This window comes from Lagopus leucura, unplaced genomic scaffold, assembly GCF_019238085.1.
Source record: "Lagopus leucura isolate 7727_CA_CO unplaced genomic scaffold, USGS_WTPT01 Super-Scaffold_100026, whole genome shotgun sequence".
Lineage (NCBI taxonomy): Eukaryota > Metazoa > Chordata > Aves > Galliformes > Phasianidae > Lagopus > Lagopus leucura.
Genome location: NW_024962277.1, coordinates 8,536,837 through 8,563,138, shown reverse-complemented (window position 1 = coordinate 8,563,138; position 26,302 = coordinate 8,536,837). Strand labels below are relative to the sequence as shown.

At 54.3% G+C, this 26,302-nt stretch overlaps 2 protein-coding genes across 7 annotated transcripts; one reads left to right on the top strand and one right to left on the bottom strand.

The window, feature by feature from the left end:
- Nucleotides 1–550: 550 nt before the first annotated feature.
- Nucleotides 551–19,168, bottom strand: TWF2 (twinfilin actin binding protein 2). 5 transcript variants are annotated; one of them, XM_042880296.1, is made up of 12 exons: nt 19,065–19,150; nt 16,873–17,014; nt 13,001–15,319; nt 10,789–10,967; nt 9,639–9,734; nt 9,135–9,239; nt 7,826–7,840; nt 5,590–5,622; nt 3,967–4,092; nt 3,731–3,881; nt 3,264–3,385; nt 551–2,525 (listed from the first exon to the last, which is right to left on the bottom strand). In XM_042880296.1, the coding sequence occupies exons 3-12, from the start codon at nt 13,095–13,097 to the stop codon at nt 2,358–2,360; spliced, it is 1,092 nt and encodes a 363-aa protein (XP_042736230.1). In that variant the 5' UTR covers nt 13,098–15,319; nt 16,873–17,014; nt 19,065–19,150; the 3' UTR covers nt 551–2,357. The 5 variants fall into 5 exon arrangements, with proteins under 5 accessions (XP_042736230.1, XP_042736233.1, XP_042736229.1 ...); XM_042880299.1 differs by having other exon boundaries at nt 13,001–13,078; XM_042880295.1 differs by lacking the exon at nt 16,873–17,014 and having other exon boundaries at nt 13,001–13,078; nt 19,065–19,168.
- A 64-nt stretch (nt 19,169–19,232) lies between these two features.
- PPM1M (protein phosphatase, Mg2+/Mn2+ dependent 1M) lies at nt 19,233–25,783 on the top strand. 2 transcript variants are annotated; one of them, XM_042880515.1, is made up of 10 exons: nt 19,233–19,471; nt 20,204–20,327; nt 20,493–20,741; nt 21,318–21,430; nt 22,158–22,242; nt 22,528–22,646; nt 23,084–23,147; nt 23,669–23,776; nt 24,226–24,374; nt 24,652–25,783. In XM_042880515.1, the coding sequence occupies exons 1-10, from the start codon at nt 19,257–19,259 to the stop codon at nt 24,797–24,799; spliced, it is 1,374 nt and encodes a 457-aa protein (XP_042736449.1). In that variant the 5' UTR covers nt 19,233–19,256; the 3' UTR covers nt 24,800–25,783. The 2 variants fall into 2 exon arrangements, with proteins under 2 accessions (XP_042736449.1, XP_042736448.1); XM_042880514.1 differs by having other exon boundaries at nt 20,493–20,747.
- The last annotated feature ends 519 nt before the right edge of the window (nt 25,784–26,302 follow it).

Genomic DNA, 26,302 nt, shown 5'->3' with positions numbered 1-26,302 from the left:
AGGCAGGGCCAACCATCACGGCTGCAGAGAGTGACAAAGCCAATGACACATGGAAAGAAGGCGTTTTTCCCCAGTGAAAAAGGACAAAGGATGAGAAAACAAACACAGATTGTTTCCCAGCAAACAAAGCTCGAATGGCGGGTTGTGTAACTGCCGGTGGTTGCATAAGCACGAGTTTGGTTTCTGGAAAATGATAAGGGGAAATAATTGGTAAAAGATGTTTAAAGCTGGGGACAAAAGGGCTGTAAGCACTGATGGAGTGAGCAGGTGTGAGGTGTGAAGGCACTGCTAAGATTTCCCTGTTGACCCACCCAGGCAACAGTACCCATCCATTTAGCTGAGTGTTGCATAGCCCTAATTGCATATCCCCCGTTTCTCAACCTATTATTTACACAACCCCTGGAAGTGCAAGTGCAGTAAAACACCCTGAATGCAAGGAAAAGCACACCTTGGCAACGTGTGCAGATGCACAGCCTTGAGCACGATGCATGGATACTCCCGGTAAATACCCAAACCCCGGCACCACAGAAGACCCCAGAGAGCAGCAGACTGCTTTAAAAATACTTTATTCTTTAGAAAATACAGCATTCAGTACAGTGTGCTCCGCTCCCCCCAGGCTTCACACCCCCCTCACTGGGGCACCCCAACACGGTCAAGGCAACATCGGCACATTCACCGGTGAGCGGGGAAGGGCACGGGAGCAGCCCTGGTGTTACCACTGCCCAGGGGTGTGGGGGAAGCAGGCCTCGCTGGTAGCCAGCAGCAAGGTGCTCTCCTCCCCAAATCCTCTAAGAAAAGCCAAATCCACAATGCCAAACTCAAGCCCTGGGGACAGCCCTTGGTGACCAGCGATGTCCTCGATGCTGTGAGCACACTGGAGCCCCGGCTGGCCCTCCCTGGGGGGCAGACTCCCTTGTGCCAGGATTTGGGGCAGCCCACGTGGGTGGGAGCTGGGTGGCCTTTCGCAGGGGCTCGGGGCTTTATCCCATTTCCCACACCCTTTTCCTTGCAAAGGGCAATAATGTCCAGCCACCCCCTTCCTCACCTGGGTGCCAGCCTGGACCAGAGGTTCATCCCACAGATGACAACATCCAGAATTAATGGAGCAGTCAGGCCAGCCCCCGCCTTGCAATCACACTACAAACACTGAGGCATCCCTATGCTGATAAAAGCACAGGGATGGGGATGAAGGAAATGGGAAAGGATGAAGTACGACGACAGACAGCACAGGGGACAGGGGTGGCATGGAATGGGTTCTGGCTCCTGTCCCAAACCCAGCCGCAGGGCTGTAAAGCCTCCCTCCGAGGGAAAAGGCTGTCCTTGGTGGATCAGAAAGAGGATCCAAACATTGCCAACAGGCACAGTAACCTTTCTCCAAAGCCAGGTGGAGCTCAGACCTTGCCCTGCACCAAGACTGGACAAAAACAGAGCTGGGTGCTGCCCTTCCTCTACCCATACCCATAAGAAACTGGCTTCAAAGTCCATTGAGCCACATCCCTGTGCCCCAGCTCAGACCCAAGGGGCTTCACAGCCAGACCAGCCCAGGAGGCACAGGGACCTAGAGCTGGGTGGGAGCAGCACGGAGTGGCTGTATGGGAAGCCACCAGCAGTGTCAGGTACTGGGCAGCTGTTGCTTGCATGTCCAGGGCCCTGGCCACGAGGATGCTCTGTATGACAGCTGGGAGTGAGAGGGGAAAGGAGAAGCATCTGTACTCCCCAAAAGGCAAATCCAGATAGAACAAGGGGTTGTCTCTCACCAGGGACAAATGCTCCTGCCAGGTGCTGGGGCTGCAACAGCAAAGTCCCCCCCTGCAGGGATGGGTCTGGGCTGCAGCCTGGAAAGGCTCGGGCAGCCATAGGACTTACACAGCGGGGCTCTGCTGAGTAAAGGCTGTAGGAAGAGGGAGGAGGGAAAGAAGCATTTAATGTTATCTGCTATTAAACCAACACCAGGTATCATCTCCTTCCTTTGCATAGAGCAGCTCGTAGGTGAGCGAATCCTTCCCTCAGCACAGGTAAACCAAGGGAAAGCTCTGGTCCCAGCTGGGACCAGAGTAGGCTGGAGACATGGTCCTGCTGCTCCCGTGCTTCCCCAGTTGTCCCCAGGCTTGCACAAGGACATGGAGAATGAAACACAAACACCTACAGCCTGTCCCCATCCCACTGCTCTGCGTCGGGAGAAACAACCCGTCCTGATGCTCAAAAAGGAATGAAAAAAGGGAAAAGAAGGGAAGGGGAAGGCTGAGATGGAGGGAAAGATCCCCAGGTCAGCAGAAAGGCCTGGAACGGAGAGGTGGAAGCTGGGAAAAGTCAGGGGGATGCTGTCCATTCACCACCCGTCCCTGCCTCATCCAGATCTAACTGTCCTCGCCGTTCTCTCCTGGCCCTTTGATCAGCCTCTTCTGTCCCCGTTTCCCCACGGGCCCTTTGGGCTTGGCAAAGGCCTGCTTGAAGGCGTGCTGTTTCGGGTGCACCTCATCATACAGGAACTCTGCCGTCAGCTCAGCGCCGTCGTCGATCTCAATCTGCACAGGGAAACGGGGTTTGTTACCATCAGAAAGGTCAACACCATGGAATGGAGATACAGGAGGTGTAAGGACAACGGGACTACACAAATGGAAATGGTGTTACAATGAGAAAGAAAAGGTACTCACCTGTCTCCAAAGATCTGGGCTTGCAGGGAAAACTCCATAAGAGAAGGATCTCCAGCCAAAGATCCTTCCCCAGTGGCAGTCAGCCCTTCAATGAGCTCTAATGAGCTCATATGAGCTACAGAGTGCCATCACCAAGCCACGTCCCTTACTGTCACATCCACACATCTCGTAAATTCCTCCAGGGCTGGGGCAGCCCATCTCAATGCCTGACTGCCTTCACACCCCAAAATGCTGCTCTCTCAGGGTAACCCCGCACTCCTCCCCAAGGACATTGATAGGTTTGGACCAAGGACCCACAGGGTAGAAGCAAAGGGGCCTCCGTATGCCCACCGTGTGAAGTACTGTTGTCAAATGACTCAAAGGTTTAGGTCATTTCAATCCCAAAGCTCTCAACCAGGGAAATCCATCCCCTCCTACCGGATAGAAGTCTTCACCAAAACCACAGATGCTGGGGATACCCATTAGGGCTGGGGCAGAGATGTCAGTGCAAGACCATTCCCCTTTTCTCCAGGCCGCTGTTAAACAACCTCAGTGATGCCTGAGGCTTCCCTGAATTCTGAGACCTCACCCCAGTCAAAACCATGTCGCATCCAGGAGGTAGGGACTCACCTTCTTTGCTATCTCCAGACAGAACTCCTGCTCCACAGTGTCGAGCAACCGGCTCTTGCAGCTGGAGTAGAGCATGCGCTCCTTGATGCTGCATTTGTACCCAGGCATGGAGTAGATGAACACTGCGAGAGAGGACCGAGGCTCAGTGCTGCCCATGTGCAATGATGGGGAGCAGCCAGATCCCGGCTTTCTGGGGCTTTTCCAGGCTGAAGAACCCTGACAAGCTCAGGTGCAGAGGCCAAGCTCTTCCACTGCCATACTCTGCAACTCAGCAGCCCCTTGCATAAATCCTCCCCAGTTCTCAATACTCAAGACCCGAATTGTGCATTCCTCACATTCTCTGGGCCCCAAGGCTTGCTGCCATTCCCTTGGGGGGAGCACGGCAAGGGAGAATCTGCTCAGATCCCACACACCACCCGCACCATTGCTAAGGGCAGAGCCAGGGGCTCTGAGCAATCACTGCTCACCAACAGACTCCAGGTAGTCTCCCTCATGTGAGTGCTTGTACAGGAAGAAGTGGTAGCGAGCAGAGTCCTGTGGGATCCTCTTGGGCAGGTCAGTGATCTCTGTGGGGCTCGTGTGCACCAGGTCAATGGTCTCCCGCTCCAGATCCAGCTTCTGGTTGAAGAAAGGGACAAAAGAGACCAAAGTGCCACAGCAAGGGGTGCTTGGAGGTGCAGGGGGAGCCGTGCCAGGGACTCACCAGCTGGATGTAATTGATTTTCTTCTGCTTCAGTGCCTGGATAGCCTGCTGCGCATCCAGCTGCAGGGGAAAAGCCAGGCCCTGCAGGGTCTGGTGCTTGCTCTCCACACTGATCTCTGTCTTCACCTGCAAACAGGAATAGCACTGAGTGTCAGGGTGGTCATGGACCAGGTACCATCTCCAGCTGCCCCAGGGTGAATGTGCATCCTCATGCTTGCATTTGCCAAGGCACAGAGCAGCAGCTGGGGGCATCCATGCCCTCCTGGGGTCAGGAGGCCTGTCCAGCCCTAACCCAGGAACTTGTGGGTTTGATGGGTGAGTGCAGGAGTGCTGGCAAAGCTCTCAGGCAGAGGCAATGCTTGAGACACAGCTCACTGGAAACACAGCATTAACATTTAGATGTCACCAGCCTCAGGACTGTGGTATTTCCCAGCAAACAGGAATCACCCAGCAGAATCTGTCCCTGCTCGTGCATCCCCCAGACCTGCTCTCCTCCTTTGCACAACTGCTCCCAGAAAACAACCTCGGCACCACTGATGCTTCTCATGGGGCTGCATTGGCACAGGCTGCCCAGAGCTGTGGGTGCCATCCCTGGAGGTGCCCCAGGCCATGGAGAGGCCCTGGGCAGCCTGAGCTGAGGTGCAGCCAGCCCATGGCAGGGATGGGGCTGGGGTCTGTGAGGCCTCTTCCAACCCAATCATGCTGTGATTCTACAATTCTCAGCATAAGGCTGTTTGCAGAGAACTCCTAGCTGGGGACAGGGCAGGGTGCTGCAACCAACACTGCTGCCTCTTCACCTCATCCTCCCACACTGCAATGTGCAGGGAGCCTTGAAATCCCAGCATCCAGCTGCGGGGGTCTCGGGTCACTTACAGGTGCCCACTGCCCACACTGGAGCGAGGATTCAGAGACCCACAGCTCAGACAAGCCCCCATTTTCACACCAAACCCTCAAAAGCAGAGGCTTTTGCGCGGCGGAGCAAACAAATCCCCTCTCCACGAGACCAAAGCCACTGCAAAGAGGAAGAAAGACGGACAGGCCGCGTCACATCAGGCACCTCCACCCCGAACAGGGCTGTGCTGTGACCCTGCAGGAGGGAAAGGAGAGCGGGACGCGCAGCGGCACAGCATACCTCCTCGGGGCTGGGGTACTCTACCAGCGATGGGCAGCAGCAACAGCCCCCCACCATCTGCCATAGAATACAGGGAGACGGAGTCACGCCGATGGCGGAGGAGCTGCCCCTGAGCCCGCCCCACCTGCCCCAGGCACACAGCAGCGCCAACCCGCACACTGCACACCAAGTGCTGCTTTCGTTTGGGATCGGTTTAGGAGGTTTGGTGCAAAGATGAGAAAAGCCCCTCCTCCCCACCCCCCCTTTTTTTTCCCCCCTATAATGATAATGGAGGAAAATCACACACACGAGCAGCCCATCCATCGCCAACTTGAAGTAGAAAAAACCCCAGGAGTGATCTAATCCCCGTCTCAAGTCCAACACAGACCTCAGACACCAGCTCCCTGGGGGTTTGTTTAGGGAGCCCAGCGTGGGGTGAGCTCAGCTCCCCTGGGCAGAGCAGGGGGCAAAGGGAGCAGAGCATGCAGCACACGGCCTGTGGAGCAGCCTACCATCTCCGTGCTTGAGTCTTGTGAGCAGGAATCCTGCGGGTGTGGGAGAGGAGACACTGTCAACGGCACCCACACAGGGATGGATGGGTCTAGGAACAAGGAGGGGGTGGTACCAACATGCTGGGAGGGTGCAGGCCTACCATGTCTCTGCTGGAGGCCAGGGAAAGCAGGTCCTGCGTGCAGGCATGGAGAGTGACAAAATGACATGGGAAATGTCAGTGCTGGGGAGGGACAGCCCTGAGCTGTGGGACTGGCTGTTGGGACAGCCCAGGAGCTTCAGGGGCATTACCAGCCCTGCTCTGCCTCCTGCTGACTGCCCAACCTGTGTTGGGATGGAGGAGTTACAGCAACAGGGCTGGGGGTAATTCCTCCACAAAGGGGAAGCCCCTAAAAGAGGGATCCCCCTAAAGGTTTGAGGAAAAAGTGCCCAAGCTACTTTCCAAGCTCAGAGTATAGGAAGATGAAGAGCTCTGCATTCCCACAGCCAAAGACAGGGCAAGCACACACAGATGCTGAGGGCACTCAGGTTTGCCTTCTCCTCCCTTGCAGAGATGTGGCACATGGGATTTACCACTGCCAACACCAGACCCCCATGTTTCTCCCCTGCAAATGCCCTGAGAACTAAATGATGCTGGGGCAATGAGCAAAGAGCTTTCAGTGCTGGACGAAGCAGGATGGAGTCGGAAAGCTCCCTAGATCAGAGGTCATCCCAGCACTGCTACCCTCTGCAACACACCTCCCCGTGGCATTTCCTACTCCTTCTCTTTTTAAACCCACAAGCACTGGGCTCATTTCCAGGCTCTGCACAGGGATGGCCAAGCTGCATCCCACAGCTCTTGGCTTGGGCCTGCCCACTGGCAGCACTTGGGCTGCAGGGTGTTTTACCTCCTTTTCTTTACTTTTTTCTGCTTTCCCCTCCCTACTGAGAGCTGGGTGCTGACCAGAGCTCCTAATTTGCCTTTATTTCCCACTCCACCCCACAGATAAACCTGGTTTCCCTCTGCATTTCTGAGCCTGCAATGCCTCCAAGCGCTTCCAGAAAGACTCTCCATTTGGGCAGGGACTTGTTATGACAGCTCAATCTCCATTTAAAAACCACTGTTTGAGCCCATAGGTCACCCCCAGCCTCCAGCACAGCAGTGATGCATTTTCTGCCTTCAGCTTTGGAGAACTCCCTCACACTTCCCCCAGCCTCCAGGAGGTTGGCTCAGCACATCCCCTCTTTCCATGCCAGGTGCAGCCTGGCTCCCTGTCCCAGTGCAGGAGGCAGGGCTGCACAGCTGCCACATCCACCCTCCTGCTTTGCTGCTGCCTTTTGCTTCCCACTGGTGCCTGCTGCCAACCCAGGAATACCAGCACTTCCACAGTGAGAAATGCCAAACTCACAAAGGTTAGAGACCGCGCTAAGAGATGCACCACCAGCAGCAATCCCAGGCAAGTGGCAACGACATGCACTGCAAGGCACTTGGTAGCTTTTAAAGAAACAGTGTCCCTTGTGTCACTTCCAAAATCCTGGTGGATTCACAGAGCTCAGAGTCCCAACAAAGAGACAGCCACAGAGCAGAGCTGCTGAGGTCTGAGCTCGCTGCAGGGCCGCCCAGCAGGTCACAGCCACTCCTCAGTGCCTGTTTTGTCAGCCCACGTGAAGACACTGCCAATGCTTCAGCTACAAAGGACACGGAGCTCTCTGACCCCAGCTGTGGTGATGGGGACAGAGGGGGAAGCGCCAGCATTTTGCACAGCCAACACAAGGCAGCAGCACGGCACCAGCACTGCAAACACAACTGCTGCAGCCTCCTTCCCTTGTGCTGCAGCACACCTGGTGTTCTGCAAGGAGACAGGTTACTGTCACTCTGCTTCTGCAGCAATGTGCAGGTCCAGGCAAGGACGGAGGCACTGCTGTGCAGGGTGCTGAAAGCTGCTCCCATAGCCCCTCTCTGCTTTGCACTGCTCCAGAAACTTGCTATAAGGTCAGCACCGACAGAGACCCTGCAGCAGCCCAAGCATCCAGGTGCTTCACACTAAATTCAGAGGCAAAATAGTGATTTTTCTCTGTTTCTAGATGAGAAGGTCCACTTGCTGTGGTTCAGGCTTACACAGGGGACAGCGTACCTTTAAAATGAAACCCAACCACACCAAACCTGGGCAGCTCACTTGCTCAGGAGCCACCTCTTGCAGTCAGGAGGGTGGGGAGCAGCGGATCATTGGGAACACAAGCAAAACAAGCAACACTTACCTGGGCCACTTCACCCTGCAAGACACAGCCAAGAAAAAGCACTTAATCCTACAACACCAACCAGCCAGGGCGATGGCCTGGGTGGGACCATAAAAGCCCAAAGTTACTGCAAGATAAGCAGCACAGCCCAGAGCCTTGTCTCAAAGCCCTGTTAGCTCTCTCTTCTCCAAGGTGTCATCTTGCATTCTCCAGCCTAAATCCTGCCCATACCCTCTAGGTGGGAGCTGGGATGACTATACCATGCCTTACTAGAAGATCACATTTGGTGGCATGCCCCAGATCCATTCATCACGTCTGTCCAGCACCACCCAGTGGTTGTCACCACATGCTCCAATGATGAGCAGGACAAGCAATGAACTCCATAGTTCTCCAGGTCTACAGGGAAAGGAAGGTCCAGGCGGTGCTGAGAAATGTGGTTCTAGCCCCTTGTTGTGAAAAAAGGCCAGGTGCTGGTTGGTCTCTTCCCAGTTTGCAAGAAAAAGCAGAGGAAGAGAGGACCAACAACATTAATGCACTGGGTTGGCACTGCCCCCAGACCTGCTCCTGCCCTGTCTTTGCCACTAACTGGACCAGACTGCTTGGCTTAATATCTTCCAGGCTCCACATCCATCTCTAAGCCCCACAGACCCCATCACAGGAGGAAGAGAGAGGGATGCTGTTTCTGTGACGTCCCAGTGAAATCCCACTCCTCCCAAACACAGCTTCCAGGCAGTCCTCTCACCCCATAGGATCCTCTTCACAGCCTCAAGGTTTCCACAGCATCACAGAGGTTGGCACGAGTGTCTCATGCTGCTGCAGGACCTGTGTTGTGCTGCAGCCTTGCCTGGCCTCATCCAGCCATTTCCATACTTCCTTCCAGCACTAAGCCCCAGACATTCAGGCTAAGACCTCTCCCCTTTAGCACAGCATCCCTCACAGCCACAGATGAACCTGAGGAAGTACACTGCGACAGCCAAAACGTGAGCTGGAATCCTTCCTGTTTTCCCCTCAAATTCAACTCCAGCTCTGAGTTCCATCCTGATATCTAAAGATTTGACACCGCTGCCTGCCTTTAGGCTCCACCTGCCTGCTAATTGCTAATTACAGCGTGCAAAGTAAGATATCCAAGCTCATGTCCTAGCGAAGAAAAGAGTCTGTAAAATTCATCATCAGTTTGACCACGAGGTCATGCAAATGCTTGATCCACCTCAGCAGGTTCAGGAGTGGGTTAAAAAGCACACGTACAAAGGAGCTTTGTAAGAGTGAGCTACCTCTGCACCAAAGGCTGAGCCCCAAACCTCCCTGGGGCTGGGTGCCATGGGATGCCCACCTCATTGATGCGGATCTGCTGGAGCTCCTGCTCAGCTGCAGTCAGCGGGGCGGGCGCAGAGCAGGACGATACGTGCTTCTGGTACCCACTGAGGGACACATCCTCCTGCAGACAGAGGGACGAGAAGGGAAACGTTAGGGAGTTATTATCACCACAGAGCAGCCAGGACAGGGCTATGACCCCAGCCTGGATCTGAGATCCCAAGCTCTGGCTCTCTCCCTGCCGACACGAATGACCAGTGTGGGCTGTGCTCTCGGACACCTCCATGCAAACACCACACTTGATTTGAGCCCTGCCCATCCAGGCCATCCCACCAGCCATGCAGCAGTGCGGCCCCTGGTTGAGGAGCAAAGCTTGGGACCACAACAGCCAGAAGAAAAGGAGACCACAGCCCGACTGCAGCCACGAAGCAGAATGCCAGCAGCTGGAGTCTTGGGTAGGCTCCCAGAGCTCAGCTTTTAACTCAAAAGATTGAACAGAACCCTACGTGAATCACGACCGTACCTTAACTGTTCCAAACATCTCATCCTTTATATGCCCCCCTCCAAATTCTTTCTTCACCGTTGCTCTGGTTGCAGCATACAGCATCTTCAGCCTGACCTGTGTGAGGAGGGATACAGTAGACATGGTCAGGGAAGGAAGCAGGGGACCTGTCACCTCCATCCCACTGGCACCTGGTGGTCACTGCCACCTCCTGACCCAAAGCTCTGCCTTCCCAAAGCTCAGCCTCCCACCCCTTCCATGTGCAGCTACAACCACAGCTGGTGCTGTCATTTGAGACTCATCCCTGGGAGCCAGCTTGCAGCCCAGGACCCTGCAGCACAACAAGGAATAATGTCACCTCCATGTGCTTGCTTAACCACGGGATGCTCTGGTTACACAAACACAAAGAAACACAAAAACAAATACACACAAAAACAAATCAATCAAAACCGATACAGAGACTCCAGATTCTCATAGGGAGCAGAAAGCTCTCTGTAGCTATTGGCACTACAAGCTATAAAGTAAGTACCTGGAAAACAACCACCTGGTTTTTACCTCAGTCCTGTGTCTCACCCCAGCAGCTCTAGCTCCAGGGGACTGCTCTGAGCACAGTGTGGGCACTTGTCAGCTCTATTTCCACAGCTATGCATGGAGGCACATGCAGCCTTAAGGAGCTCTGGCCTCAAACCACAGTTCACTGGTTTATTGCACAGACAGACAGCAGCTTCACAGGGAATCATGAAAACAATCATGTTGCAAAAGAACAGTCCTGGTGGTTTGATGTTGTTGAGTCGCCATAAGGGACCACATCCTTCCAATGAAAATTCCCCACCAACAAAGCAAAACGTTGCTTCCATTCACCTTTTAGACTTCTCTTGCACTGTTCTCCTGCAAAACTCTGCTCAGGAAAGAACTTTTGCAAGCACTCCCCAGCCCGCCTTGACTGACACAGAGGACCAAGCCAAGCCTCTGCCATCAAGGCTCACAGTCCCTGGGTTATGCTAAGGCCAAGGTCACAAGCCACAGGAACATCAACACCAGCCTATGAGCCAGCAGGTGTCGTTGCTGGCCTACAGTTACACATCCTGGAGCCACCGAAGGCAGATTTTTGGACACCTGCCCATCTTGCTCCCGCCCAAATGCCACAAAGTTCCAGGACAGCAGAGCTCACCGGGGAGTTATCAGGGGACCAGGAGATGAAGAGCCACTCGTAGCCCTGGGCGTTCTGGCTGTCCAGGCGGTACAGCACATAGCATGGCTGCTGCTCATCCAGCAAGGGTAGCACAAAGGCATCATAGTCCATGTCCCAGCGCCGGGCCAGCTCCTTGTGCGCTCCCAAAACGAGCTGTTCTGGAAGGAGAAGAGAGAAAAGTGAAGGTTATGCAAAGGCAGGGCTCAGCTGCTCTTATCAGACTCCCTGTAACCTCAGAGATGCAAAAACACTTGCTTGAGGGATAAGCAGGCAGGGGTCTGTGCTGTGTCCCCCTGCAGCAGGCCATGCTGCCAGAGAGCCCTGGCTTCTGGAAAGGATTTATGCAGTTCACACATGTGGTGGCATCTCAAGTGTCCAGAGGGTATTTTTTCCCCTGCTACGCAAGCATCAATGGGGCTGGAAGCAGCAAGCAGCAAGCTGGGCAGTGTGGGGCTGGGATTTAAGTGCCAGTGTAGGCATGGTATGAACACAAAGAAAAATATCAGAGAGAGAAATGAAAGGTTTGCCATTCTCCAAAGCCTCTTCAAAGAGTTCTCAGGAAGCAAGGACAGAAGTTTTCTGTGTTGCTGAAGTGCAGCAGTGAGGTTTTGCACTCGCTGTGGCTCTGCTCCTGGAGTGTGGGACACCCTACATCCCAAAGCTGCTTTTAGATCATGTTCCTCCACACGAGTTGCAGGGAAGAAAAGAGGCTTCAAAAAGCTGAAGAACTACTAGCAGCTCGCCTAGAGCTGCTCTGTCAGTCCTGCTCCAGACAGACACCATCCCCAACCTGTGCTTTCAGAAAAGCAGAGCTGAAAATACTTTCTCTCCAAGAAAACCACCTGCTTGGAGAAAGAAAGGAAGAAGCAGCATAAAAACCTCAATGTAGACTTAAACAGTACAAAGCAGGAAGGCAGAAGGATTCGGCTTTTTGGAAAGCTCCAAAATCTAAGAGAGCCCAACAGATTTCACCTGGCCAAACACCCAGGCAGCCCCAAGGCCTTCCCACCTGCTACATGTCCCAGCACCCCATGCACAGGGCAACCAATGCCAGGTAATTCATTGCAGGTGAAGCAGCACAAGCCAGCCCACAGCAGTGCCCTCAGCAGCCTGCAGCATCCAGATGTTCCCTAGGCTGAAGAACTGCCTGTTCCAGAAATGCAACACCAGCATCAGCACTCTCTATAGGACCACCTCCAGCATCACCCTTTTCAGCCTTTGTTTGCTCTTCAGCTTGCTCTGCTTCCTCCCACAGAGTCTCTGCAGTTCAATTCAATTTCTTTAGGGCAAATTTTCCTCCCTAGCTCCGGCAGCAAAGCCAGAAACTGCACCATGGCTGGGGTTCCCACAGCCCAGACCATGGAGGTGACAGCATGGTGGCAGGGCAGAATCCAAAGCACAAAGCACTGCCAAGCAAGGGAATGTGATTTCTACTGACAGTAACATGTCTCCATTGCTGCTACGGAGCAGCATCTAGAGCCAGCAGCCCTCACAGCCACACTGCAGCCTGGGCTTATCTGACTCATCCCTAACAGAAGGACGAGCTTTTTAAAGGCTAAAGATGACCAGGGAACAAAAATGGTTGTTGGCTGCTGAGCTCCAGGGTGGCTGAAGTCACTGCAGTCCCAGCTGTAGGACGGTGCCACACTGCTCCGTGAAAAACAAGTCATTCATATGCAATTGTACCAAGCCGAGCAGATGGAAAACCTACACCTCAGAGGTTCCTGCTGGGATGCTCAATCACTGCTTTGCTCCACTTGCTTATTAGATAAAAACTGAGGCCCAAAGGCACCTTTTGGTGGCCAAACATAGCAGGGCAACAGGCAGCCCCCTGTGCCATAGCAGCAGGAAGGAGCAGGACCTGGGACTGGGGGCACTGGAGAACCGGTCTGAAGTCAGCAGGATGCAAAGTCATTGCGTATCCCAGAGCGGCCCCAGCAGAGGCTGTGAGGCTGTTGTTGCCAAGTGTTGCTCAGCAGCTCACCTGAATTTTGGGCTTGGTTTTCACATGGACCCACAGCACTCTGCTCTTGGCTCCACGTGTCAAGAAGCCCCGCTTGGAATTTGTACAACATCTCCAGAAATGCAAGCTCTATTTTTCAGCGTATTTGGCCAGCAAAGAGGAAAGAGAGGAAAAGAGGAGAACTGAGCTGACATAGCATAAATCAAAGCACTTAAAAATGGAGCTTACCTTCCTCGATGATCACCTTGATGAGCCGAACTGAACCATTTCGGGCTTTGGCAAAAAAGTCCCTTAATTCCGTGGTGGCTGAAAGAACCAGAAACATTGTGATCAGATCGAAGGGCCAAAGCAGGTGCTGCTCACTGACGGGCCGTGGGGATAAGTGATTTGGCAGGATATTAATTAAAAACAGTCCAGAAAAAAAAGAGAAAGAATAACCGGTGCCAAAATGTTACAATAAAAATAATATGAAATCCCAACAGCTGGCCTCCTCGGGGGTAGTAAAGTGCTGCGTCTCCCAGAGGCTTCAGAGTTAAATAGCAGCTGGGAGCACATGTGATCCAGATAACCTGATACTTGGCCTGGGTGAACATAATCACCCAAATTTAGCTGATGGCTTGACTGGTTGCAGGCAGAGCTCAAGTGACAAGTTTATTAACTTTGCAGCGCAGTCAGGTTTGCGTGCAGGGTGGCTGGGAGATGTTAGGAAAGGTGGGGATGCTGCTGAGCACCAGTGCTGCAGGTCACTGAGCCCAAAGTGGAGACACAGGCGTGACACTGAGCCCTCTGGATGGGAAAGAACAGCAGGCCATCAGCTACGGCTGCAGGCAGATACCCACATGACAGCTCAACAGCGAGCCCAATGGATGCTGCCATGCAGCCAATGGGGATCTGCAGGGTCACAGCAGGTAAGAGTCACCCAGCACATAAGTGCACACCCTACGACAGACCCTTCCATGCTGCTGCATGTGTTCTGCTCCAGCCTTGCTCTGCAAGAAAGAAGAACCAAGGCAGGGTGCTTAGTGCAGGGCATCCCGCCTGGAAGATCCCATCCTGAGACTTTAAAGCTGCAGAGCATTCCAGCACTTATTAGAAATACAGAAACAAGTGCTGCAAAGATAAGCAACCCACTGCTCCCTGCAGCAGCCCCAAAGTGCAAACACAACAGGGAACTGCTGCTTGAGGGGTCACCAGTAGAGCAGCTGGGCAGACCGGTTCCTTCCTCCCATGTGATAAATCTGAGCTGCATGTGTTTCACCATCTCAAGAGCTGTCCTGAGCAAAGGTCTAGAAGTTCTCTCTTTCCCTGATGCCTTCTCAATCAGAGCATAGCTCAGGGCTGGAAGGGACTGTGAAGCCCCTCAGCCTCAAGCCCTGCCATGGGCTGCTTGCCCCCCCACCAGATCAAGCTGCCCAGGGCCCACCAGCCTGGGGCATCTTCTGCAGAGAGAAAAGGCACAGATGAGAAGCAGCCCTCAGGCTCAGAGCCAAACCCGAGCACGACATGGGAGTAGGACCATCCTCCCAAACCCATCCCATGGCCCCCGGCAGCATGGAGGCACACAGCTTTCCAGCAGCACTCAGCCTGCTGCCGGGTATTTTTAGCCCTTCCCCTGCTGACAGGCTGCTTCCTCCAAGCAGCTGCTGTGGTTGCTGAAGATACGAGAGGTTTCTCCCAGGGCGGAAGAGGAGGAGAAAAAGAGATGTTTGTACACCTAGGAAACCTAAACACAAGAGCCAAAGGGTCCTGATGAGCGTTGCGCTTTGCCATCGTGCTGCCCAAACAGGAGGGAGGGGGATAACAGCTTGGATATTCCTAGCTTCAAGCTAAAATATTTTGGAAAAAAACACCAAAAATTAAAAATAATAGTAATAATAATCACTGATGTGTCTGTGCCATTCCTTTCTGCTTCCTCCAGCACAGAGCCAAGGGAGAGGAACATGCTAGCCGTGAAGGCTTTCAGCATGAGCTCAGCAACTGCTTCATTACAGCATGATTACTGCTTAATTGGCATAGCAGACCTGACGAGACAGTCTGCGTGCCTGAAATATTAACAGAGAGCCCCCAGCCTGTTCCAAAGGAAAAGCAGAGGGATGGAGGAGGGAGCAGCACCGAGGCATGGGGTGACACAGGGGTGTCCCCAGGATGTGATCCCGAGGCTGAGGGCCCTGCATGGAACAAAAACCCAGAGCAGCTGCACGGCAGTGGGAGCTGCAGAGGGAGGGCCCAGAGCTCAAGGAAAGTCCTCAGTGCTGGCAGGTCCTGGAGGCAGCAGGGCACCATGCTACACTGTGGTTGCTGGAGGTAGGTGGCAGCCGAGGCAAAGTGGCAGAGCCAAGGGAAGGCAGCTCAGGTGCATTTTGGTGGGTCGGTGCCCACAGCGGGAGGTCCCCAGACCCGATGTGGGTCCAGCTTTAAGTCCACATCTCCACGGTCAGATCTGGCCACCGCACCAACGCATCCTGCAGTCAGGAATAGAGGAGAGGCAAAGTGCGTGCTGGAGGACAAGGAGAGCTCCCTGTTCTCTCAGCAGGTTGGAGGAACAGGCTGGAAAAAGAAAAAGAAAAAAAAAGAAATAGGATGAAATTCACTAGGAAGCAAAACACCACAGAGGGAGAGAGCAGCGTGCATTGCCAGCAACTCTGCAGAGAGAGAGGGTCACACTGGGGGCAAGCCTATGCTGGTTAGTGGCTTCACGGCATTGCAAAGTCAGTTGTGAAGGCAGGAGCAGGAGCACAGCTTGCAGCAAGGTTACATGGTGCTGACACAGCCTCAGGATTGGTGTCGTGCAAGGAGAATGGCACAGGCCATGCGAGACTGAGGGAGCTGGGGCTGCGTCCAGAGAGGGAGAGCAGCCCTCACCTGCTGGGCCTTCCCACTCATCCCCAGCCTGCTGACAGCTCCCATCAATAATACATGTCCCCTGAAACAGATGCCTCTCTCGGCGTGCCGCATCCCCTCGGCCTCCCGGCACGAAACCTGAACCCTCAGCCATCAATCTTTCATCCTCTGGCCACTATCCTCAAGCTGAGGCAACTGCACACTGCCAATCCCTCCTGCAGCTTGGCTGGCTGCTTTGGGCACTGAGAAGATTGCATTTCTCACCACGGCCTTGCAGGCAGCCTTTTCTCTGGTGAAAAAGCTACAGACTGCATGAGAAAATAGAATGGAAGGGAAAAAGGAACAACTGAGCAAGAGAGGACACAGCCAAAGCATCTTCCAGTTCTCCACGATCACAGAATGGCCTGTGTCAAAAAGGAGCACAGTGCTCATCCAGTTCCAACCCCCTGCTGTGTGCAGGTCACCAACCAGCAGCCCAGGCTGCCCAGAGCCACATCCAGCCTGGCCTTGAATGCCTGCAGGGATGGGGCATCCACAGCCTCCTTGGCAACCTGTTCCAGTGCCTCACCGCCCTCTGGGTGAAAAACTTCCTCCTGATATCCAACCTAAACCTCCCTGTCTCAGTTTAAAACTGAGTCCTATTTAGTGATAGCTCCTTGTCCTATCACCATCCACCCTCGCAAACAGCCGTTTCCCCTCCTGTTTATACACTCCCTCCAAATATTGGAAGGCCACAATGAGGTCTCCCCGGAGCCTTCTCTTCTCCAAGCTAAATAAACCCAGTTCCCTCAACCTTTTGATGCTGGGTTCTATTCTGCAGAAGGATTTCACTGAATCTTGGCCACACTGCATATCCTGCCTGGGTATCTCCAGCTGCTCATCCCATGAGCCATTCGCCTCCATATGCCTACCTGGAAGCCACCTTCCCCCCACTCTGGCACCTCCCAGATCCTCATCAGAATCGCTCTCACTCTGGGTATCAGACCAGCAGTGGTCTCATTGCATTTAGAGGATCTTGACATGCACTTTCCAAGGGACTTCCTCTTCCCCACTACTTTAAGAGGCTTTTATTATTTGCACATCCTCAAAATTACAGCTCAAGCGCAACTTCTGCAGGGGTTAGAGCCTGCCTCTGCATTCTGAGTCATGGGGGTGTTTGCTTTGTGTTTTGCATATGCCCAGGGCATTTCTGCTCTTTGCTGCAAAGCAAAACCAGGAACCAGAGCATTGGTGCCCAGCCCGGAAGAAGCAGTCGTTACCCGCAGATGGGGATCAGCTCCTCAAAGGCAGCCCTGCAGCAGCTCACTGCACAGGCCCCATGAGCAGGGAGGTTTTTGTTTCCCTTCTCTTATCTCAGCAGAAACCCCATCACCGCCATTCCTCTGTGTTGGCAGAGCGCACCTACAGCCAAGGAATCACAGAATCATTATGGTTGGCAAAGACCTCTAAGATCCCCAGGTCCCACCGTCCACCCCCCACCTGCCCACGGCCCTCAGTGCCACATCCCCACCGTTTTGGGATTCCTCCATGGACGCTGACTCCCCCAGCTCCCCATGCAGCTGTGCCAGTGCCCGACCGCTCTTTGGGACAAGTGCTGGATAGGGACAGTTTGCTTCTGGAGCTTCCTTCTCATCGAAGAGTCAGCCTGGGAGCAGAGCCAGCTGCTCCCACGGGGATGGGCAAGGAGCAGCTCAGCAGCCACAACACTGCTATCCCCCCACTTTCTGCTCCTTCTTCACCTCCCACTTCATTCTTGCTCACACAAGCCACTTTCTAGATGGAAAAAACCCTTCAAGACACGTTTTCACCCCAACATTTCTGCCATCCACACGAATGCCATCCACCATCACCTCCCTCTCCCTGGGACCCTTCATCTTCTCTCCCAAAGTCAGCTCACACAGAATGATGCTCCTCCCCCCCTGCCCAGCACACGCCTGCTTCCTGCTGTGCAGGGAAAGGAGGTCACCCGACTTTCTGAGGCACTCACACCCAGCCTTCCCTTCACTGCTTATATCAAATTCTCCCTTCCAAGCTGTCACCACGAGCCAGGCTCACAGATGAGGCTGGGTGGCTTACCCACAACACATGAAGATGGAAGACATGGAAAATCCCTCCTGCTTGGCAAACAGCTCAGGCACTCCCAGAGGGGGAGGAAGCAGCAGCAGCATTGCTGTGCTCATCTGAGAGAGAGTGAATCAGCTCGCTGATGGGGGAAGGAATGATGGTGACCACTGTGCCAGGGCGGGGGAGAATGAAGGACCCCCTGATGCACCCACCCAGCAGTTTCCAAGCAGTTTGGGAAGGGAATGAGATCGCTTTGCTGGGGCTGGCACAGGTCAGTGAACTGCAAGAGCAGCGGTGCAATGCCAGTGCCTCTCTTCCACCTCTGTTTCAAGCACCAGGACACTGCAAAACCTACCAGGGCAGTGCATCCTGCCTGCGCCGAGAGCTCAGAGTGCTGTGCCCACTGCTTTGGTCCTGGTTTTGTTGTTGTTGCAACCAGAGGAAAGCACAAAGAGGTCCTGAGCTTTAATGTAGCAGCCTAGGGCTTAGAGGCAATGAATGAGAACGCAAGGGCCGACGGCCAGCAGCGCTGCCAGGCCAAGCAGGAGCAGCATCTGAGCATCAAACTGCATCCTGTGAGCACCCAACGGGAATGATGCTCCTGGCTGTCCTCGAGCAAAGGGAACGTCACCAGAGTGTGCTGCAAAGGAACAGTGGCCATAAATTCACCCTAAATTCGCCATGCTCCCAGAGAGGCATTGGCCACGAGGAAGGCACAGCAAGCTGGCACAGCCCGCCCAGCATAGCCCAGGGCCGGCATCTTTGCCACCTCTGCTCGCATATCAATTCGGTTCCATCAATTATGCAGTGCCTCAGGTCCTGCTTAACGCTGCCCAGGGAGGTGTCAGGTGGGAGCGGGGGGAAACGCCACGGAGACGCACGCTGTCACCCCCCGAAACCTCGGGGCCGCCTCCGGGGATCCCCCCACATATCCTTCCCCCTAAACCGGCCTTCTTCCAACACGGAAATTCCAGAGACAGCACTGCTGGCGTTCTTTCTGCTTAAAACGCAGCCCTGCGGCGGGAGGCGGCCGGCAGCACGCACAGCGGTGGGCTCGCACCGTGCCGCTCGCACCCTTCTCCCCGCTGGGATTTTGGGCTCACGGCGGGGCTGTGCCGCTCCGCCCGCTGCTGGATGGCAGGGCAAGGGCCTCCGGCTGCGCAGACCCCACTCCATAACGGAGCAGCCGCGGTAGAAGACACCTTAGCGGTGCCGAGCCGCGTTCGGGCATCGCGCGGAGACAAAGGATGCGCGAAGCCCCGCAGCACCGCGCTCGGATCGGCCGCGCTGCCCCCGACCGCCACCCGCGGTGCCCACCCTGCGCATCCGAGAGCCGCGACGGGGAACGAGCGGCGTGACCCGGCGGTTCGGCCCGGCCCACGCTTACCGTGGATGCCGGTCTGGTGCGTCATGGCTCCCCTCCGCTCCGCTCCGCCGCGTCCCGGGCAGGAAACGGCTCCGCCGCTCGCACCGACGCTTCCGGAGCCGGCACCGGGCGGAGCCGCATCCCGCACCGCCCCCGGGAGGAGCCGGACCTCGAGCCGCGCCCGGTCCGTGCGGGGGGAGCCCGCGGGATTCCATGTCCGTCGAGTGGTTGCGGCGGCTGCGTCGGGGCGGCCCCACGGAACGGCCCGGAGGTGCTCAGGAATCGGCACCGCGCTCCCCCCAGCCCGCCCCGCCGCAGTACCGCCGGCCCAAGTTCCTCCGAGACGAAGAGGAGAATCCGAGGGACGTCAGGACCGTGCGGGGCACCGGGCCGGAGCGGCCGCTACCTTGGGGTTCGGGCTATGCCGAGTGAGTGCGGCCGTTGGGGGTTATGGGGCTTGGGGGCTGCGTGGGGTCACGGGACACGAAGCGGGTGCTGGGGGGCTGCGGGCGCGGCGAGGAGCCCCCGGAGCGTTGGGCAGGGCTGAACGCGGTGATCCCCTGCCCCGGTGCGTTCGTTGCGCTGTGCGAGGCAGCGGTGGGCAGCAAACCCTCAGTTCTTCGGTGAAAGGAGCCCGCGTGTCCCCAGGAGATGAGCTGCAGGGAGCGGGCAGAGGGGCTTCTTGGGGTGAGCGGCACCGAAGCGCTGAGCCCTGGCAGAGCATCGTCATAGCAAAGGGAAAAACACAACCCCATAAATCTCTGCGTTTGCCTCGGTTATGGGAAGAGGGGCGTTGTGGTGGGACCGCTTTGTGAGCTGGAGGTCGTGGGATTGCAACGTTCAGGAGGTGAGCTGTGCAGGGAGACAAGGGCCCAGCATTAAGGCCAGAAGGAGCCCTGTCACCAGCCTGGCACAGCTGCCTTGGCTGCCAGCAGGGACTGGTGGAGATAGGGGTGCCCCATGACAGCTCTTTCCCCATAACTCACTGTATCCCAGGTGAAACTTTTTCCTGCTCGATTTGATGTTTAGATTCCCAGCCAAGAGATCCTTGACTTTGAGAAGGGAGCAAGCGAGCACGGGGCTGGAAGGAAGGCTGGGGGCTCACTCCCATGTTGGCTGGGCAGTGCTTCGCCCCTCAGCTGGAGTGTTTGCACCTGCAGGGTTATCAATGCTGAGAAGTCAGAGTTCAACGAGGACCAGGCAACGTGCTGCCAGATCTCCGTGCGCAGGAAGGAGCCAGGCCTGGAGGAGGACCAGGAGTGGCTGATCCTGTGCTCCACGCAGGTACGGCCCCGTTCTGAGTTCCCCCAGGTGCCCCCAAGGTGTTGCTCCATCAGCTTGGCTGGAAAAGCCAGGCAGAACACGTTCAGCACATCCTGAGTGCGAGCTGCTGTCTGCATGGCCCCTCTCTGCCTCTTTTCACTGCTTGATCTTTCTTCTCCCTTGCAGTTTTTGACTGGTTACTACTGGGCACTCTTCGATGGCCACGGTGGCCCAGAAGCTGCCATCATTGCCTCCAACTACCTGCACTACTGCATCAAGCAGAAGCTGGAGGAGGTTGCGGGGGCCATCGTGGAGCCCTGTCCCCCCATGCACTTGAGCGGGCGCTGTGTTTGTGACAGTGACCCCCAGTTCGTGGAGGAGAAGCACATCCACATAGAAGATGTGGTGGTGGGAGCCCTAGAGAATGCCTTCCAGGAATGTGTGAGTTCTTTGTCCCTGCAGCAAGGGTTCCTTTGCTCTGAGCTCTCTCATCAGGAACTGGTCAGGCACTGATTGCCCAGCTGCTTGGGTTTGCCACATGGGCAAGGGATGCTGTGCATTGGGCTAGGCTGTGGCTGCCAAATGCCACAGCCTACAGCTCCTCGAGCAGCCAGAGTGCACCCTTAAGGCCAGCTGACATCATGCTGGGTCAGTCAGCTGCCTGAGGTCTGCCTCAGGGCCATTGCACTGCATTGTAATGCTGACACTGAGCAAAGCTGCAGCATCTCTGCTCCCAGGGAATACATTCCTTCAGGGCTAGACCATGGCTATTGTTAGACTCATAGACCATATGCAAGTTTGAGGTCTCTGCTATCAGCCTGTCCTTAGCACTCAGTCCAGCAGTGATAACTCTGTTGGCTGCACTGAAGCAATGCTGACTTTCATCTTGCTGATTTTCTGCTGACTGCCTCAAAGCAGTTTTAGCTCCAGATTTCTGCTAGGAGCCAGGGGGCAGCTGCAGAAAGCAGCACCCTGGTTAACATCGCTCTTCAAACTTGTTTAAACCCACAGGATGAAGTGATTGGCCAGGAGATGGAAGCCACCAACCAGACAGGAGGCTGCACTGCTCTGGCTGCCCTTTATTTCCAGGGAAAGCTGTATGTGGCAAACGCTGGGGACAGCAGGTGAGTGCAAGGAAAGGAAGAGGTTGCTTGGGAACAAGAGCTGGAATTAGCAGAGGTTTCATAGAATCATTAAGACTGGAGAAGACCACGAGAATCATCAGGTCCAACTGTCTACCCATCACCACTGTGCCAGCTGAGCCATGTCCACATATCTACGGTTCTTGAACACCTCCAAGGATGGTGGCTGCACCACTTCCTTGTGCAGCTTGTTCCAATGCCTTACCATAAGGTTTCCAGCACCTTATGTAATTCTAGAAAAGTTAAGCGTGCAGCACACTGTGGAGCTGGGACCTATTGAATGGGTGGGTGGGTGCTCTCGTGCTTTCTAGAAGGGCTTTCAGATTTCCAAGCACTAATGCTGCCCAGCCACAGGGCAGTGCAGCAGTAAGCTGATCCTGGCAGGGGTTCAAAAGTGGGATTTGATTTCAAAGCATGTTAAACAGCTTCCTCATGTGTCTTTGGCCACCACTCCTCCAGCAGGGAGTTCTGCCATTGTTAAACCAGGCAGGCTCAGTTCTCTGCTGCAATAACACAACTGCAGTGTTAAAACACGCCAGCATTTTTAAACCTTCCTGGATGTGTGGCTCTTCTCTGGCACTGCTCTGCCACAGAGCTCTCTCAGCTGGCTGACCCTGAGGTAGCCCCAGTAACAGGTCAGCAGAGACGGGGCAGCCTTAATGGGGATGGGGCAGGATGCAGCTCAGCTCTTTGCCTCTTTTTCTCATAGGGCCATTCTTGTTCTGAAGGACACCATTGTGCCCATGAGCTCTGAGTTCACACCCGAGACAGAGAGGCAGCGACTCCAGCACTTGGTGAGTGACTCCTCTCACCCTCAGATCATCAACCTGGGTCAGGGAGGGCTTGTGGCAGGAGCCAAAGTGTCAGCAGCCACGGGGGCTGTGAGCAGGATTCAGCTAACAGCACTTAAGTGTCGGAGATGCTCACACCCAGCTTGGCCCTTGGGATGTGTTTTCCCACTGTTGCTCCCACTTTGCAGCTGGGAGTGCAAGTCCCAGCATGCGAGCAGAGCACAGCCTTGCTGCTCACCCCTGCAGAAGCAAAGCCTGTCCATCCTATGCCTTTGTTCCCTCCTTCAGGCTTTTCTCTTCCCCAAACTCCTGGATGGAGAGTTCACGCGCTTCGAGTTTCCACGGAGACTGAAGGGAGATGACGTGGGCCAGAAAGTCCTGTACAGGGATTACTTCATGGAGGGCTGGTGGGTTCTCTGTGTGTGGGGGCAGGGACATGGCACGGGGCAGCTTTACCTGCTAGGGGCAATGGAATGCTCGAGGGGCTGTCTGAATGCAGAGCTGTTATCGTAGTAAAGGATGCTGTGAGCAGCAGGCCAGCAGTAGTTCTGCTCTGCCTGAAGAACAGGACCTTTGTAGGGAACAGCAGTGGGAGATGGTGCTGGGCTCTGCAGGCTGAGGTGGGGAGCCTCAGTACAACTGGAAGGAAATGGGGAAGGAGAAACACCCTGGCATTCAACAAGGGGTCATTCTTAATGCTACTGCTTCAGCAAGTCACCTTGAGCCTTCCTCAGTCACTCCCTGTGCACGGGGACACCGCGAGTCTTGAATCACAGTTGAAATGCTCAGACTGAGTTGTACCATCAAGTCAGACACCAAATCAACACTGAATGCTCTGTTCTAGGGGATACAAGCTGGTGGAGAAAGCTGACCTCAAGTATCCTCTTGTCCACGGTCACGGGAAGCAGGTAGCTTGATGCTTTATGCCCTGGGAGGGCAGAGCAGGCTGATGGGGAGGCCGAGAGCATCCCAGCCACTTGACGGGTTACTGACTGCACACATCCAATGTATGGACACAGGGGTGGAGCAGGAAGAGCCCTGCCACTACCAGTGCCACAGCCCACGTGGCACCCCTTTGCAAAGACAAAGGACCATTTTTTTCAAGTCAGTTCAATTTTCTTCCTTGTCATCTCACACCATGAGATGACAACAAGAGGGCTTCCTGAGGTCTGCAGGACATGCTGCTCACTACAGAACCCACCTTTGTCCTTCAGCATGAGCCTCTACCATGTCCCATGTTCTCCTACCTCACCCTTGTGCTGGCTTTCCATATCCATGCTCCTGTCAGGCCATCGCTTGTAATCACTTCTCCATCTCTCATGCCTCCTGGGGTGGCTGTGGGTGATGTGTGGATGATGCTCCTAAAGGGCAAGTCATGCAGCTGCCTTTAAGGGAACTGTGTTCTTACATTTGTTTTGTTTGGGACCAGGCTCGTTTGCTGGGGACTCTGTCTGTCTCTCGAGGTTTAGGGGATCATCAGCTCAAAGTCATCGACACCAACATTGAAGTCAAACCTTTCCTCTCCTGCATTCCAAAGGTTAGTCGGAACACGTGGAACTGCAGGGGGGTGGTGGAATTCAGCTGCTCCTATTTTGTAGCGACTAAGCAGGTCTCAGCCGTGCCCTTTTTCCATCCCATTCTCTCTGCATGCTGCCCAGGTGGCAATAAGGGAACATAAAGGTTCAAAGCCCCCAGATCCCACAGTCAGCCATCCCTCAGGGAAGCAGTTCCCCCCCTGCCCCCTCCTATGCACTGCAGCAAGTGGAGTTTCTGCTGGCATTCTGACCACAACAGAGTGCGCTCACCACTGGTTGCCACCTACTTTGTTTGGAGTCTATGATTACCCTCACATGGGGAAGCAAAGAATCACAGGGTTGCTTAATGCATCCCAAAGCCATGTGCAATACAGGAAACATGGCAGCCTTTAGTAAATAGCTGGAGCTTTCACATGTGGAAAACCCCCTGATTCAATCCTGTGTTTTCCAGGTGAATGTATTTGACTTTGCTCTGCATGACATTAAGGAAGATGATGTCCTCATCATGGCAACTGATGGCCTTTGGGATGTTTTGAGCAACGAAGATGTGGCCCACATGGCTAGGAGCTTCCTTGCAGAAAACAGGACAAATCCCCACAGGTAACATCAGCTTTGCCCTTGCTTCCCTTCCCAAAAAACCTGTCTGGACCAAACACACACTGAGACCACTTGGCTTCCAGGTCAGCTCTAGCATGGCCAAGAACTCCTTCTGGGGACTCTGGAAGGACTGACTCTTAGTATTTCTGCATCCTAAAAAAGCAGTGATAATGCTAATGTCTTCAGAAATGTATTCTGGCACTGTAGAGCCCTGTCTCAGTGTTGTTCTTGGAGGGCAGCATTGAGTTAAACCAAAACTCTCATTTTTCCCCACTCCCAGATTTTCAGAACTGGCCAAGAGCTTGGTGTGCAGAGCAAGGGGAAAGAAGAGGGACCACCAGTGGATGCTGGATGATAACCAGGAGGCATCCTATGATGACATCTCCGTGTTTGTCATCCCACTACACAGCAGGGTTGAGGACTGTTAGCATGACAGGCAGCATCTCAGTGCCCCCCTACTGTGGTGCTTTTGGGCATCAGCACAGGACTGAGGGATTTCTGCCAGTCATGCACCCTCCTCCAGCAACACCACCTGATGCAGAACCTGAGAACGCAGAGCCAGCACTTATGCAAGAAGATCAACAACGTGCAAGTGGGCAACAAATCATCCCTCTTACTGCATTTACTTTGCCGTGCCAATGGGAAACTGCAGAAGCAGCCACAGGAGCCAAAGACCACTGTTGATTAAGATTTAAGGACAGTGAACCTCAAAGCCACAACCCTTCTTCCTTTTTAATATTAAAGAATGAAGATCAAGTGAGGTCCATCCAATCTTGAGGACTGGATTTTAATCAGACTCAAACTGAACATATAAGCTACAGGTGTCCCTCGTATCCATTTGCTCCATCAGCTGGAGAACTGCTGCAATTACCAACAGTGGTGGCCCACTCCTCTTCCAGCTGAGATGGAGTCTCCACTGGAGAGGTGGATACCTGAAGAGCATTTCTGCTACACGTGATGTAGTTACTGTACAGCTCTCTAACAAAGTTTAGATCAGAGCGCTCACTAACGCTGTGGGGGTCACTGACTACTGGCAGCGAGGCTGGTTTTGTAGCAGTGCTGATGAGAGCTGAAGTGTTAAGGAAATGCATCAGCTGATTTCCTAGAAGAGCTCCAAGTAGAATAGAACCGGTTGTTCCATGTAGCTGGGTGCCGGTGCACGAGCGGTACACTCACTGCAACAGAAGATGCCAGGATCATCTGAGCCTTTAAAGCAGATCTCCGAGGTTTTTTGCTGTTCATTAGACAGGTAAGTTCAGGTCTGGACAAGCTTCCCATTTCCTTCCTTTTGTGTTCGTTGTTCCTCACACAAGTTTGCCACATGACTCAGTGAAGCGGACAAACCCCGTTGTCTTTTGTGAACTGCTCGAGTTTTGTAAGGATGAGTCCTAATAAAAAATAATTTCTGTGTACCTTCTAGTTTTGTTCCCATCAGGCTTCATACAGACCTGAGATTGAAAAACAGATGGCCTTAGCAGATCACAGGGAAGTTATTGCTTCAGAATGTATTTACTGCTGCCCAGACGCTGTTTGTTGCTGGCAGCGTTCCCCAGGCAGCAATCGCGCGAGAGCTGTGTGCCAGGTTATTTCTTCAGTGCAAGGCTGGAGCCAGGAAGGAGGCAGCTTTCTCAGATATCTGCTCATGCTTTAAGCAAGCAGCATAGCAAAAATGCTTCTCTCCAGCTCCACTTCTCCCTCATCCTCGACTTTAAGCTGAAAATGACACACAGGGGATGTTACCCACGTTGTCAGCCCCCATCCCCTATGGCAGCTAGACTGTAATGACACAAGTCTCCTATTACACCAGCTCAACAATCTGGTTCCCTGCTGAGAAAGAGCTCTGCTTACATCTGGATCAGCTGCCTGGGAACACTCCTCTTCCTAGGGCACTGCCTAATAGGACTGCTCCCCTATCCCCACAACCAAAGTAC